This window comes from Akebia trifoliata, chromosome 6 (assembly GCF_017979445.1).
Source record: "Akebia trifoliata isolate Shusen 1 chromosome 6, ASM1797944v1, whole genome shotgun sequence".
NCBI lineage: Eukaryota > Viridiplantae > Streptophyta > Magnoliopsida > Ranunculales > Lardizabalaceae > Akebia > Akebia trifoliata.
Window position 1 is genome coordinate 4,628,526 of NC_141380.1, and position 15,604 is coordinate 4,644,129.

The 15,604-nt window shown below is 35.5% G+C and overlaps 1 protein-coding gene across 2 annotated transcripts; it reads right to left on the reverse strand.

Annotated features, from left to right (window-relative positions):
• Positions 1–959: 959 nt before the first annotated feature.
• On the reverse strand, positions 960–13,885 carry ELF6 (Zinc finger (C2H2 type) family protein / transcription factor jumonji (jmj) family protein). 2 transcript variants are annotated; one of them, XM_086445260.1, is made up of 8 exons: positions 13,757–13,885; positions 12,372–13,662; positions 11,332–11,410; positions 11,061–11,128; positions 9,663–9,813; positions 6,707–7,311; positions 4,157–4,546; positions 960–3,361 (listed from the first exon to the last, which is right to left on the reverse strand). In XM_086445260.1, exons 2-8 carry the CDS (start codon positions 13,480–13,482, stop codon positions 1,188–1,190), a joined length of 4,578 nt encoding a protein of 1,525 aa, XP_086301386.1. In that variant the 5' UTR covers positions 13,483–13,662; positions 13,757–13,885; the 3' UTR covers positions 960–1,187. The 2 variants fall into 2 exon arrangements, with proteins under 2 accessions (XP_086301386.1, XP_086301385.1); XM_086445259.1 differs by having other exon boundaries at positions 12,372–13,843.
• Positions 13,886–15,604: the final 1,719 nt, after the last annotated feature.

Below are 15,604 nucleotides of genomic sequence, written 5' to 3' on the forward strand. Positions count from 1 at the left end.
CGAAAAATGTTAACTTACCAAAAATTGATTAATTCCCAAAAGGACCCTATTCAAATTAATTCCGAAAAATTAAAATAAAATAAGCAGTGTTTTGTTCATTTTTTATATCCAAAATACCCTTTTCTCTTTTTTTTCTTCTTTTTTTTTTTTTTAATATAACATTTTTCCTAAGATTTTAAGACTTACATTAAATGAATTACCACGTCAACAATCCGACACCAAAGCCCTCTAAATTTCATCGAAAAACTCAGATTAAAATAAAAAACAATTTGTAAGATTTACTAGGGGTTGTTTTGGTTAAATGAATTACCACATGAACAATCTGCTTTTTTTTTTTTTTTTGTTTAATCTTTTCAGTAAGATTTTAAGACTTACTAAGGACTGTTTTGGTCAAATGAATTACCACATCAACAATCCAACACAACAGCCCTCTAAATTTCATCGAAAAACTCTGATTAAAAAAATTAAAATAAAAATAAACAGTGTTTTGTTAATTTTTCATATCCAAATTACCTTTTTTTCTCTCTTTTTTTTTTTTTACCCTTTTCAGTAAGATTTTAAAACTTAATAAGGATTATTTTGGTCAAATGAATTACCACATCAACAATCCGACACAACAGCATTGAAAAACTCCAATTAAAAAAATTAAAATAAAAACAATTTGTTTTGAGCTTGATCCGAACTTTTGAAAATGGACAACTAGTGAACGCACAAACTTCAAATTAAAATTCAAACAGTGATAATGGCTTTTTCGGAATTTTTTTCTCTTCAAATTTCATAAAATTTAATCCTCCACAACCCTAAAGCATCGGATGACATTTTTGGATGCCACGTCCATGAAGATCTTAGCTTCCCTGCTGCTTCAATTGCATCCTATAAAATTGGATTATATGATCTACTGCTACACAACAGTAGAATCCATATGTAAAAAATCATTTAGTTAGTTAAACAAATCCAAGGAAAGAATAAGGTCCTAAAGTTTCAACTGAAATTCAGAAAATTTGCAAGAATGTGTATCTTTGAAATGGATCAGTCTATGCTACTCTACAAAATACAACACCTAGAACTGCAGAATCGAACCTTCGATCTCTCCCGCAAATCCAAAACAAACTCCACCGTGTTCTATGAATAAAAGAAATTTAGATACAGCCCCCCACCTCAAAGCCCCCACAATAAAATAATAAAAATCATGATGTTGGCAAGTTCACATAATGCCCGGTTTTCCGTCTGTGTCTACTGAAGTCAGACACGAACCTGAACGTCAGCCCACATCCCTCAACTTTGCACTGATACGGCCGCTCCCCAGTGTGCAACCTTAGGTGCTCAGTCCTTGCCCATGCCCACTTGAATGACATCTTGCATCCCTTCCATGAGCATTTATAGGGCCTCTCATCAGCATGAACCCGCTGGTGAAGCATCGCGTACCTATGTGAGCTGAACCCCTTTCCGCACCCCTCGTGGGTGCATCGATTGCGTTTGTGCATTTGCAGCTCGGCCCTTGTCTTGAAACTCATTCGACAGCCTTCAAGGTTACACACATGAGCCTCGTTCATCTTCTCTTTCTTTACCTTACATGTAACTTCAACACTTGGTGGATTCCTCACCTTCTTTGTTACAACTTCAATTCTAGTGGTCCTTGGTCTCAATCCTTCGCATGGACTCTTGATAAAGCTATTAAAACTGTTTTGATCTTCTGTTATTTGTTCCAATTCTTTTTTCCTTTTATTTCGATCCCTTTTAGTTGGCTTGGAATCAACACTGATGGGGCCGGTATTTTCCAACTCCATAGGTTCCCGTGCAGGAGAACAAATCTCACCATCCACAGTTGCTTCTTCTGTCGTTTGAATCTCTTTTTCTTCAGAATTTTCAACCATTGAGACATGAAGATGGGGCTGACCAATCAAATTCACAGAATTACAAGCAATCGTCTCCTCAATAGCTTCATTTGCTGTTTGGTTCTCTTGTTGAACTTCGGAAGCATCCGGCATCACATTGTCACAAGCCTTGTTCTCCATGTAAGTTTCCTCCATGGTTCTCTTTTCAGTTTGTCCTTCAGAACCTCCAGCCGTCGAGACAACAGTGTCTAGAATCTGACCGTTCAAACCCACAGAATTACACACTTGGGTCCCCCCGTTAGCTCCATTTGCAGTTTGGTTCTCTTGTTGAACTTCAGAAGCATCCAAGATCACATTGTCACAAGCCTTATTCTCCACGCAAGTTTCCTCTGTGGTACTGTTTTTAGTCTCCGCTTCAGAACCTTGAGTGGCAGAGCCAACAGTGTCTAGAAAAACAAGTGACTTTGGAGGATCAGAACCCTTGCTCATCTCACTAGTTTCATCCTCGGTCCTCAACTCCTCCCTCATTTCAGACCCATCCACCGTTACAAAATTATTATGTGTGTCAATGTTGTTAGCTTCATCCATAGTTTGGTTCTCAATCTGTGCTTCAAAACTAGTAACCACTGGTACGGCAATGGAAAGTGAACCTACAGAATTTGCAAGATCAGAAAAAGAACTCGCTTCCCCGGTTTCTTCAGTCATGCAGACGTCATACTGCATTTCAGAGTCATCAACAGTAGGAAAATTTGCTGACTCAACACAATCGTTTCCTGTGTTCTTAACGACAAGTGGACCTATAAAGTTTGCATGATCAGAAACCTTGCTTGCCTCCCTAGTTTCTCCAATGGTCCGAGCCTCATGCTGCATTTCAGAGTTCTCCACAGCAGGAAAACTAGCCAGCTCCGCAGAATCATTTCCTGCAATCTCAACACTGCAAAGGGTATCTTCAGATATGATTCCATTATTGTCCAAGAGTCCATTAGCACAGGTTTCGTTGGACAGTTGCTTTCTAGGGCGACCACGAGGTCTACTGGTAGCTTGTGAAGGAGAACCTGTTTCTCGACTACGGTTTCTTCTCAAATAGTGTATTAGTTTAGTTTCTCCGTCGACCTTGTTTTTCTCTGGTTTTCCAACTAGCAAATCATCCTTCTTGACTTGTGTAGTCTCGGACAATTTGGATTGGTTTGGGCCAGATGTCTTGTGAAGTGTGCGAGATCTTTTGGAGTTCCACTTGAGGCTCGAGACATCTGAATCAGGAGTCGTGTCAGAAAACAATCCACCCAAGGCCAGCACATGTTGTTCTTGCTTCAATGAAGATAGCTTCCTGAGCTTGACACGGTACTGCAGGTTAATACCAAGTATCGAGGTCCAGTCTTCTCTACATTCTTCTTCATCATCGATGGAAATATTAATCAAATCAAGATCTTCTTTGGATGCGTGCTCTAAGGAAACATCATTACAATTAAAGGGAACACCAACTTCTTCCGCAACCGCCAAAGCATGCGCCTTTATTTTTGGATAGGCTACAACAATCAAATTGGACAATGATCCTAATCAGTTATACTTGAGCAAACCAAACAAGTGGAATTCAAGATAAAATTTTAAAGCGTATTCAAACATTAAGAATTAAGATGTAGCTATCATGTAATTGAGAGTGTCGATTTTAGTAACAAATGGATTTAAAAAAAAAACAAAACAAGTGAAGAATAAAATAAGAGAGCTGCTATTGGCACCCTAACTTTTACTTATTACACCCCAATTTCTTAAATTATATATGACACCCCAATTAAAGATTTTTTTTTTTTTTTTTTTGATAGATGAGAGAAAAATATACAATGAAAGGCCAGTCAAGATGACCCACCCCGAGAAAAAACAAAAACAAGGAAAAGAGAAAAACTGACAACTAATTAAATGCAATACCACAAGCAATTTCCCATCGGACCAAAAAGTCCTTGAAGAAAAACCCTTTGAATTCTTTGAAGATTTTGCACCAAAAGAATAATACCCCAATTAAAGATTAAAACACACTCTTTGAACATTACAAAGGTTTGGCCAAAATTATAATCTCAACAGGGCAAAACATTATAACACTCGTTCAAACAATTAGTATTTGTTTACAATTATTATTAGGCTCATATAAAATCCTAAATGCAAAAATATAGAAATCTAGCAAAAACAAATGAGGAAGCTTCTACTGGTACCCCAACTTTTATTTATTCTCAACCATTCACTTATTTTAAAAGTTGTGACAATAGAATCTTGCTAATTTAAAAACAAAGCAGTTAAGCAGCTCAATATTTTAGTTGACAACTTCTCACCTGAATGGCATATTATGAGCGCGTTTGCACCACCCTTGGAGTGCAATAGCTCCTCAATCTCAAGGGCATGCTCCAAGCAGAAGATCCGGGGTCTAAGAAATCCATTGGAGGTGTTCCACTTCATGTCAGCCTTACTGGTGGGATGTAATTGCAGACCTGTGGGACCTAGAGTATCTGCAGAACGACACTGAAGTGAGGTAGAATCCTTCAGTTCTATTGTCTCAATTACTTCTGGGGATGAAATGGTAGCATCAGTAGAGGATTTCTCAAGACAAGTGTGCATTAAGCTCACATCCCTCTCGCAGTTTGAAGCTTCAGATATGGGAATGGGCCTGTCGTACTTTGGAAATAATTTCAACTTCTGAATCGTGTCACAATCACCTTGTGCATCTGCATAATATGGAACAAAAACTTAAACGTTGTAGAAAATATTTATTAAAAAAAAAACTCATTAAGTTAATTTTTTTATAGGTCATTATTAAAATTTTAATATGCAAGATATTTTTATCAGGGTGGAAATTAATACATTTTTCATGGAAATCTTGTGGAAATGATGAAAATATTGAGAAAATTTTCATTGAATCTGTAGGAAATGGTCAAACAAACATGAAAACACACTCGCCAGTCATCAAACTACAATAAAGTGATAAATAACAATAGGATTGTAAAAATGAAGATCACTAGGTATTAAATTAAGGTTCTAGTGTCTATTTTGGTCATTCTGGAAATGGAAATATTTCAATCAATGCAAAAATTAATATATTTTTCATGGAAATACTGAAATATTGGGAAAATTTTCATTTAATCTGTAGCAAAATGATTAACAAACATAAAATCACATATGTAAGTCATCAACCTACAATCTATATAATAAAACACAATGGTGAACCCCACTCCTCTATCCCCTACATAAAGAGGAGTTTGGATTTAATTCCCTTCCAAATCTCGAGGACAACTTTAACTTTATTGTCTTTCCACCTCTCTTCCTTTCCAAGAATGGCTTTCCAACTTTATTCTTTCCAAGAATACCCCTCCAACTTTATTGCCTTTCCTCTACAACCCTTTTCCAATAATACCCCTCCAATTTCCTCTTCTACCCCTTTTCCAATAATACCACGCCAACTTTATTGTTTTCTTCTTTTACCCCCCTTAACCCCAAAGTGCGGGCAAACTCTATTACAATGATAAACAACAATATGGATTGTAAAAATGAAAATAAGAGAGCCAAACGACCAAAGCAACTATATTCTTTATCAAAATTAGAATGATATCACATTAACTGCAAAAATCTTAATATTTAATATCCCAAAATCTTGTCATTTTATACCTGAAATTTGATTACTTAGGTCAAAATTTATCGTTCATTAACATATTTTACGAATGAATAGTTATTTCCACTGAAACTTGTACAACAGGAAACTGTCAGCTAAATTCCGTGCTGAACCTTGTGGAAATGGAAATTTTTTGATATATTTCACGGAAATGACAAAATTTAATACTATAATTCTTTGAAACAATGACATGGATGCGAGTTTTGATGTCAAACAGAGATATGATGTTTCTAACATAACCTTCGAAAGCCCGAAACACACATACACTCATATGTGTCTTATGATATTTTAGCTATATTTGAATTCGAAGACCTTTTCAAAATAAAAGGAAAAAAATATACACAAGTAAAAAAAAACATTTCCACAAACCATAGCTATCCGATAAATTAACAGTCATAATTGTGTTTAATGATTTAATAAAGCTGAGTAAGAAGGATTAAACACAACAGCCTATTAATAAAAGGTCACTAATATACAGGGTAAAATAGTTGTACTTGTTATGATGTGTGCATTTTGACACTCATAATAAAAAAATTTCTACAAAAGGAGAAAATGAGAGAGTGAGAGAGACTTGAAGGCAAAGAACAAAGAAAAAAAGAGGATCCCTGATTGGAGGTGAAAACCTAGGTAAACATATTAGACCAATCAAGTAATATAGGTTTTACACCTTTTCATCTTTTCGTAAGTGCATTCTTATCTTATTGATTAGCATGCGTACAGCATAACTCCACACATCTGACCTCCCTCGCAGCAACTATGCTTCCCATGCAAAGGGACCATGAATCACCATCGGGACCACATCAAACCAAAAGAATGTAAAAGATCAGAGAGCTATGACTACCATTGATTCATTTTCCACTTCATATCTTAATAGGATTTGCTAACCATATCTCCACTTCTCCAATGTTTTCAAACGGAGGTGTGAAACTGGCTAACGCTTGAGGCGTGAGGCTCAATTCATAAACTGTAAACCTCGTATGCATCAAATTATTATATAAATAATGTGACATAAATAAATAATTGAAAAACAGAAATATAACTACGTATTACATAATATTTACTACGAATTAGACCGATTCAATATCTGCCTTTCATATATTACCATACTATATTCGAATCTATTTCTAAATGCCCAATTAAATTGCAGCCAGCAAAAGGAAAGAAATAGAAGTAAGATCAAAAGAAAAGATAAACAAATAAAACATTTAAGTTGTAGCACCTGAAGCAGGCTTGGTGATAGTGTCATCCAAGTCTGAAGGAGTACTTGGCTTCACAGATTTTAAAACACCTGACCCTTCTTCAAACACTTGACAATCTGCAGGAAAGCATTCCTCCGATGCTCTCTGAGATGGTTGCAAAATGGACATAAATGGGAAACCAAGAATCCCACAAGCCACACAAGCCAATGTTCCCGAATCAACATGTAAACCACATGGCAAATCATCGTCATCAACATAGAAGTCTTCTGACGTTTCTTGGCACGAACTTGTTTGATTAAAAGTCTCATTGTGCACATTGTCTTCACAAGGTGTTTTCTTTTCAGAGTCACATATTCCCAAATCCCCTCCATCAACCAATAAACAAGATGCATCTACAGTGGCAGAAGGAAATGATTGAGAATCTTTACGTGGGGAAGGTAATGACTCAGGGTCCCATAACACAGCATTGAAAGTTGATTGTCTTCTTCCAAGGAGAACTGACAATATTTTGTTTTCATTCAACATGTCATCTATGAACGCTTTCTTTACTAGTAGCTCTCTTTCTTCCTTTTGGCGATCTCTCAGACGAGAACTCCGTGCCCCTGGAAGTAAGGCTCTAGGTACTCTGGCATTCAAATAATTCCAGCAAATTCAAACTGGAGAAAAAATTAGGATTAGGTGCCCACTTTAATAAGTTTGGACACCAAAAGAAAAGAAGTAATCTACAGAAGCATATATGAAGAATAAATGCATGGGAGACATCCATCAAAAAATTAAATAAAAGGTAGGCTTATGCTCAATTCATAGAGCATGTGAAATCAAGACTGAGCCATCGGGAGAAAATGCACACACTATTTATTAGGCATTTAAAATACTAGACTGCCCATTTGACAGATTATCCTCCTATTGGCCATGTAGATGGTGTCATTGCTAGGTCATTCCTATATCCTACCATATGATAATCCTTCCCCACTAAATTGCAGCAATTTTAAATTAAAAACAGTTGAATAGAAAAAAGAAAGAAAGAAAGAAATATGCATCGCTTTACCACATTGAAGAGTCCAAGTGGACTGAAACTCATGGAATAGCTAAGTTGGGTCTAAGGATCTCCATGGGCATGCCACATTAATTTCCATATGTGAAGAAAACCCTGCCACATGGAAAACACCCTACAAGCTGACCATTATTGAATTTGGGAATTGGGATCAATGTTTTCAGAGGTGTTGGAGGCTTAGACCTCAAAGCTCGCCTCTGAGTGAGGCTCTTATAAATTATTGAGGCTTTAAGGAAAGGCACTCCCCCCTCCCTCCCCAATCACGCCTTACTCAAAGAGGAGTGGAAAAGGTTTACGCCTTAGGGGATATTCACACATTTTTGGCACCTTTCAATTAAGACGTGACGTATTGTATTTCTTCCTCTTTTTCCCCTATATTTTTGTAGTATCATTAATAGTCTTTATATCTATAAAATTATTCTTGTTATGAGATTCAATTTATATATAGTCTCCCACTCTTCTTCAACTAGTTTTTTTTTTTTCTTCCTTGTTTCTATCTTTCTCTTTATTGAACTCATGCCTCTGCTACTCCTTCTAGTACTAGGTGATGTTATGCTTTTTTAGTTAGAGTGGTTATAAAGTATGAAACTAAGGATATGATACAATTTAATTTGATTTTGATGAATTTGGAATTTTGGATTTTAAACTTCAAAATGCGAACTTGTGAAGTCATTATCATTTTTTTCTTTCTTTCTTCCTCTTTTTTTTTTTGTTGTTGTTGAGATTCTTTCATGATTTTTTTCCTCTATTACATTTTTTGCTATTTATTTATGTGTATTTAATTGTCTATCAATTTGAAAAATGCATGCTCTCAAGCTTACAGTTAGTGAAATGCCTCACCTCACTCCTTAGATACCAAAAAAAAAATGTTAGGGACAAGGCACAGATTATTATTATTATTATTATTTTCCATGTAAGTAAAATCCCACCACATGGAAGAACATGCTGGACCAAACCAGAGTAAAATTGAGTTGGATCATAATCTACCATATAGTTTGTCTGGTTCAAATGAACCAACTATTTGAATAAACTGTTTTGTTTTTATAGGCCTAAGGTCAGCCGTTGATAAACACTGGTTTTGTTAACAGGATTTACTATACAAAAGTTTTTGAAAGAAAATCTTTTCAAGGCAAGATTATTTAATATTCAAATCTTACTGATACAAATTAATGGTGTCCGTCTATGGAAATAAATTATAGTAATTTGGTGGTGGTTTGGGGATGGGGGGATCCTTAATCTAAACAAATGAGGGAGCTGATTGAAGAGATAATGGGGATTCTTTTCTTCTTTTTTCTCTAAATGGAAGGCAATAAACACAAAAATATTAAATGATTGAAGATTTGTTTGTTTCCCTGGTAAACTAATCATAGATATTTTAAAACTCTTTAATAAATGCAAATTAGTCCAACCAAATCGAATCCGGGTCCAACCATGGCAGAGCAATTTGCCAAGTTTTTAGACCCATCATCCGTCCGGTTCTTAAACCGTCGAGTAAAATCACACTTAGTTTTTTGTCTTGTCTTGAATCCCATGTTTGAGCATCCAAAACATTGAAACTGAAAGTTGTTTGATTCCACCCATTTCCACCTCCCTGCAAACAAAAAAGAAGAGAAAAAAAAAGAAAGAAAAAGCTCCTGAAATTTTTGCGATTGTATGGAAATACATCCAAAAGTCGTTTTCCCAGATAAAAATTAGATCCTGACATGATCACCACCAACGCCCCCACTTCCCATGTGTGGAGTGCGGATAGAAATTTTGGCATATTATATATATTTAAGTCGGAACAATTACAGTATTCATTCAAAACAACGGACACAATCAGATAGCATAGAGATCTTTAGAGAGAATTTCTAAAGTGGCAGAAATTAATCTCAACAATTATTAAGTATCTGTGGACCATTGGAGAAAAATTATAAGCTGACCTGGAAATGAATGACATTGTCAGCATGTATAACAGTTGCTGATGGGAGAGCATGGGAAGATAATTCATAGCAGCCCGACGAACTGCAGCTTCCTTGGCCACCTTAAGCCATTGTGGAGTTCCAAAGTTAGCAGCTTCCCCACAATTAAAACCTGATTTTTTTCACAGAAATGGAGGTTATAGGACACCAGAATAAGAAAAAAAATGCATCTTTACTATCATAATGAGAGAAGGTGGATTAGAAGTGGTTCGACACCAAAATTTGAGTTGCCATAAATGTCCCCACTTTTATATTTAAATTTAATATAATCAGGGTCATTTTAGTTTTTAAAAAAAACAAGAAAATTGCACTACCACAACCCTAAAATCACGTTGAATAGTTTTCAAAATTACAAAAATATCCTTTTTTTTACAATGCATTATTAAAAAAACCCTTCATTTAATAAATTAAATTACAAATAAGCCCTTCTTATTCACGTGCGTTTGTACATGCCACCTTCTACTGTATGTATATCAATCAGAGTATCCAGGATATCTCAGACTCCTAATGTGGCATACAAGTACATAAACTAACAGAACAATAAAACGGTGTCGCATGGACACCTCTAAAAGGTTGAAGTGCCCATATTGGATTCTGACACTCCGTGGACTATCGATTATACTTTATACAATAAATATAGACCAGAATGTGGGGAATCAGTTAGATGCATACCAAGGTAGGTCATGTGAAAATTGTAAATTAGTATACTCAGAAGTCAGAACAAAGGCATGAATGAAGATAAGACTCCTCTGATTTCACATCCATATTTGAATTGTTTTGAGAAAAGGTACTCACTATTTAATTCAATAATGTCACAAAAAAGAATTTTATTCTTTCCTATTTTTATATGAATGTGTTTTCACATTTTCCTTCATTCTTTAGATCACGCTAGACACTTTCTATATTCCCAGAGTCTACACAAGTTTATCGGGTTGGCAATGGCAAGAAGGATTATTTATACCTAAACTTGGATGTCAATCGGACCAAACTCAAAGATTCAAGCATCCTAAACTTACTTAGTAACATCCTATACATCAGCAAATAATAACTGACCTGAAGGAATGGAGGGTGTCTTGATGAAAAAATGGTAGCTTATGCACCAATTTTAAAAGGAAAAAATAGCGAATGAGATTTGATCCTATTCTTCCTCTATTTTTGTGCACCCAATAATAAATTACAAGTTTCTGTGTTCTATATTAGCTAAAAAATCCATACCATACATCCAAGTCCCAAACCCAAGCAGAAAGTCTTGGTAGAACAACAATAGTTTTTCCCACAACCTCATACAAATAATATACTTATAATTCACATATAAATGCTACTAATTTAAATGAGACCATATATATGTGAAGCAATTACCATGGCTGAATCCTACATGGTAAGCCCTTGGAAAAGTCACAACAAATTCACCAGGATTCTGTACTAACCTAAAGAAAAAAAGAGAACAAAAACAGAAATATTGATTAGCAGAACTTCAACCTATGAGTGCAAGATAACATAAATCAGCATAAGCTCCATTATTTATAGCAAACTGAATCTAGAACAGTTTTATAATGGCAGACCACATATTTTTCCATATTTATTGTTAAGATGTTAATACATGAGAAGAAAAATAAAAGACTAGTCTCACCTGCAACAGGGAATCCCTGATGCAACAACCACCTCAGGTGATAATAGATTTGTCTTCTCACCCAAGAGTGTAAGAGAAGCTGACAAGAAAAGAAAATCAACCTGAGTGGCATATAGATGTTGAAAAAACAAAGAGTCTAAAAAGTTCTTACGCTCAATTTTAAAGAAAAAGGAAATTTACAACAAAAGATGGGGAAAACAAAAGAAAAAGATTGAAGCAGGGTAAACATTAATTTTCATCATTAGAACTATACTAATGAAAGAAGGCGGAGTAGAGGTGGTTCAACACCAAAATTTGGATACCAAAAATATCCCCCCCTTAACATTTAAACTTAATATAATCATGATCATTTTGGTCAACAATCAAGAAAATTGCATTGCACGTCCTTGACATTACGTTGGTTAATTTTCAAACTTACAAAAATAACTTTTTTACTGCTAATATTCATACATCATTTCATCAATGTTTTAAATTACAAAATAAACCCTTTTGATACATGTGTGTTTGCACATGCTATCTATTATAATGAGAGAATGCGGAGTTGAAGTGATTCGACACCAAAATTCGACTGTTCATAAATCCCCCACTTTTTTATTTAACCTAATATATTCATGGTCGTTTTGGTCAAGAACCAAGAAAATTGCAACCACACGTTGCTTAGTTTTCAAAATTACAAAAATATCCTTTTTACATGTAATCTTCAAAAACCCTTTAATCATTATTTTAAATTACAAATAAACCCTTTTCATAAATGTGCATTTGTACATGCCACCTTTTAGTGCAATTATAAAGAGAAAACTATAATCCAAACAAAATGCTAAGTAGAACTAAAGTAACAAAATTTTTGTACGCATCTTAAAATTCATGTTTTCTTTTTTTATTTTTAATCTCGTGGTGGAACACTCTAAAGATGGTTATAAGCATTATAGCCTCTTAAGATTATTCAAAAATGATAAAAATCAAAACATAAGCTTCTCAAGATTTTTCAAGCAAATATTTCTAAGAACAGCTAAATATTCAATAATTAGCAACTTTCCTACCTAAGCGGTCAACATTTCCACCATAACCTTGGGAACGAATGACTTCCTCGAAAGTGAACGCATAATCTCCCGGGGCCGCATACCAAGTCTTTGGAGATCCATGGTGGAGAAAATTCAAGCTGTGAAGCTCATGATCTTCCACGTGCCAAGCAAACCAGCTGAATAACATGCCAATATAAATCATCGGAGAAGTAACACCCGGGATGTCATCCAGCATAAAACGAGTAAGTGAACCATGAGACCGTGAAATAACTTGCAAATTCCAAGGACTATTTGAGAGCTTCCAACCAGCTGTACCTTCCTTATCACTACCAGCATTCAAACTCTTCTGCCTCGAAATCCTTGAACCTTCATCCGGACACAAATTCGATGGATCTAAATCATTCTTCAAGGAGACATCCTTCTCTCTATCAAAATGGGTGTCCATTAAACTGCCCATTTCGTGTTTCTCACAATTAGAGCTTTCTTGACATTTTTTATTGAATTTCCTCTTCCTTCTCATTTTACGAATAAACCGAAATGGGTTTTCCGGTTCTCCGAATCCAGATCCGGGCACGTCGTTGGCGTACTCTATATATATTGGCTTCTCCGAAGCCGCCTTCCAAAATAAAGCCTCTACAACAAGGGGACTAACCTCCTTAATCATACCCAATTGACTCCTAGCAAATGTCTTCGATTTAGACTCAAATTGTTCCAATGTATACTTCTCCCCACTTTCCCAAACTTGTTTATGGATTGTTGATTGCTGAATTGGTAACGGCCCTTTATTTCTTTTCAAACCATGACCTAATTCTTGGTGCCTTGTTGTAAAAACAGCCCGAGTCTCACCATCATTTCCTTTATCCCCAGAACCAGTTTGAGAAGATGGACAGACCACCGCATTAGAACCCAATTCAGACAACTCGAAGAGTGATTTATTCAAATTAGAAAAAACAAATTTTTTTGACGGTTTGGGATATGGCGGGATGACCTTACAAATCCCAAAACTACTAGCTTCCTTTTCGATTTTCGATATATAAGCAATTGGGTCTGCAAATTCAGTGTCGGTTGGGTGATATTCGGGCGCTAAGGGCAACCCGTTTAGCCAATTGGGTATCTCAATATCGCCCATCAAAATCCAAGATTTACAAAACCAGAACAAGAACAATCAAGATTGACAAAAACAGCGTTGAATCCAATACAGTTCTTTTAACAGTAATTTTCCAAGAACAAACAAGTTGTTTATCGGATTCAAACCGTAGATTGAAGTATCGTTCACTTATACAAGAGTTCTTGTGGTTGAAACTTGAAACTACATTAGGGTTTAAACGAACGAATAAATGAGAAACACAAAAAAATAAAAATAAAAAATTCGTAAATTGCAGATTAGAAATGAAGTACAGAACCTGTAATGGCCATGGACTTAGGGTTTGCTTCTGAAGCACAAATCTTGAGAGAGATAGAGGGAGTGAGGGAGAACCGGTAGTTGGGGTTTTGAGTAACATTCTTGTAAGCGCAAGATAGAATTCTTTAACAAGATGGTTCTAACATACGCAGGTGGTGTCATAACCCTACGATCTCTAGTCCGTAAGATTCCATTAACTATTCACGAGGGTGTTAGATTCTGATCTAACGCCATCTATCTTTCCGTTACGTTACTATTGGTTTTATGAGCCACGTGCGCATGTTAGTAAGTCCTATGCCTAATCTACAGAAAGGTCGGTCTAGGGTGTACTGAGTGGAACTGTGCGCCACCATTCCGGGAATCTCGTGAAAGTGACAAGTCTTAGTGGACCATCTCTAAACACGGTCACCAATCTTGGAAAGTAAAAGTGGGTCCAGAGATGGACAAACTGATTGGTTACAATCCCTGATATTATAAGTCCAGTTGTAAGTTAATATAATACTTTACGACTGACGTTAAACTTGCATAACCAAATATTTGACCTCATTGCCCACGTATGATTCTCCTTTATACCGTTAGTAAAAGGTAGTTAATGTTCGCTGGATACAAAACCCACCATCTTCCTCGAGATCTACGGTAATTAAATATTCTATCATTGGATGCCAACCTCTACGCCCTAATTAGTGTAAATAATAAGAATCGTGATAATCTAACTACCTCACATGGCACAACCTCAATAAAAGGTGTATCTTGAGGGGATCGTGTATCCCGAGAAATATAAATCTACGATTTTCAAATTTGTCACATTAGATAATTAATTGAGTTTGCCACGTGAAGTAGTCAGATTATCACGACTCAAATAATAAAATGACAAGATTTAAGAGATGATGAGAGAGAAATGCCTACCCTTTTATGTGTGGAACATTTCTATTTATGGAAAATAATGAGAGATCTTAATTAGATCTTATATTCAAATTTGATCTTATCCAATATAATAATTTCCTAATTCTTTAACTTACCTTCCCCACTTACTTTCTCAAATCTAGTGAATCAACTCCAAGAATATTTCATATTCTATATCCCTAAGTTTTTAAGATTTGATTTAATCAGAGAAAAAAAAATCAGAGAGTGATCGATGAAAATGTCAAATTCAATAAGCGATAAAAGGATGTTTGTTCGATACTCAATATGAGCAATATTTCCTCTGGGCCACTCGAGAAAACACACATTCCCTCACTTACTTGGTGTGTGTGATTTGTGGGAGTTGCACGGCACAATCAATAAGATAGAATCAATATAGGATCCAAATACCTTAATCCAAATTCAATATTATATTAATGGAATTAATTGGATATGGGATCTGACCCGACCCATTGACAAACCTTATTGATGATCCAATGTCGAGAGTAAAATAAAATATCTACTATTATTCATAAATTGAAGAATAATAAATCGTACAAAAGTTGAGTATAAGCAGTTGGTGATGGATAGTTGACTGGTCCACATGTCAGTGACCGAATCACTTTTGTCAAAAATCAGACAAAGACATCCAGAAAAATGTCACCTCGTACTTACCATCAATCGTGTGGATTGGACATTACACAGTTACACTTAATATCTGATTGATTGCGATTTAAATATTTGAGTATCAAACTAAAAAAGTCAAATCGAATGGCTAAAACTAATTGATGAAAAATGCTTTCGAATGTTTATAGAACATTTATCATAAAAATTCCATAAGTTTATAACAATAGAAACAAATGGCTACTTAGGGGTATCTCCGCGTTGGGTGAGACTAGTCTAGTTGGGACCCCCTCCAAACACACACCATCCCACTTTGTCGCGTGTT

What these genes read in the sequence shown, in the direction of transcription:
- ELF6 (XM_086445260.1), bottom strand. Translation starts at nt 13,482, where the DNA reads ATGGGCGATATTGAGATACCCAATTGGCTAAACGGGTTGCCCTTAGCG. An exon ending in TGGAAATGTTGACCGCTTAG is followed by an intron (nt 11,411 to 12,371) that starts GTAGGAAAGTTG and finishes TTTTCTTGTCAG; the next exon opens with CTTCTCTTACACTCTTGGGT. An exon ending in ACAATGTCATTCATTTCCAG is followed by an intron (nt 7,312 to 9,662) that starts GTCAGCTTATAA and finishes TTTGAATGCCAG; the next exon opens with AGTACCTAGAGCCTTACTTC.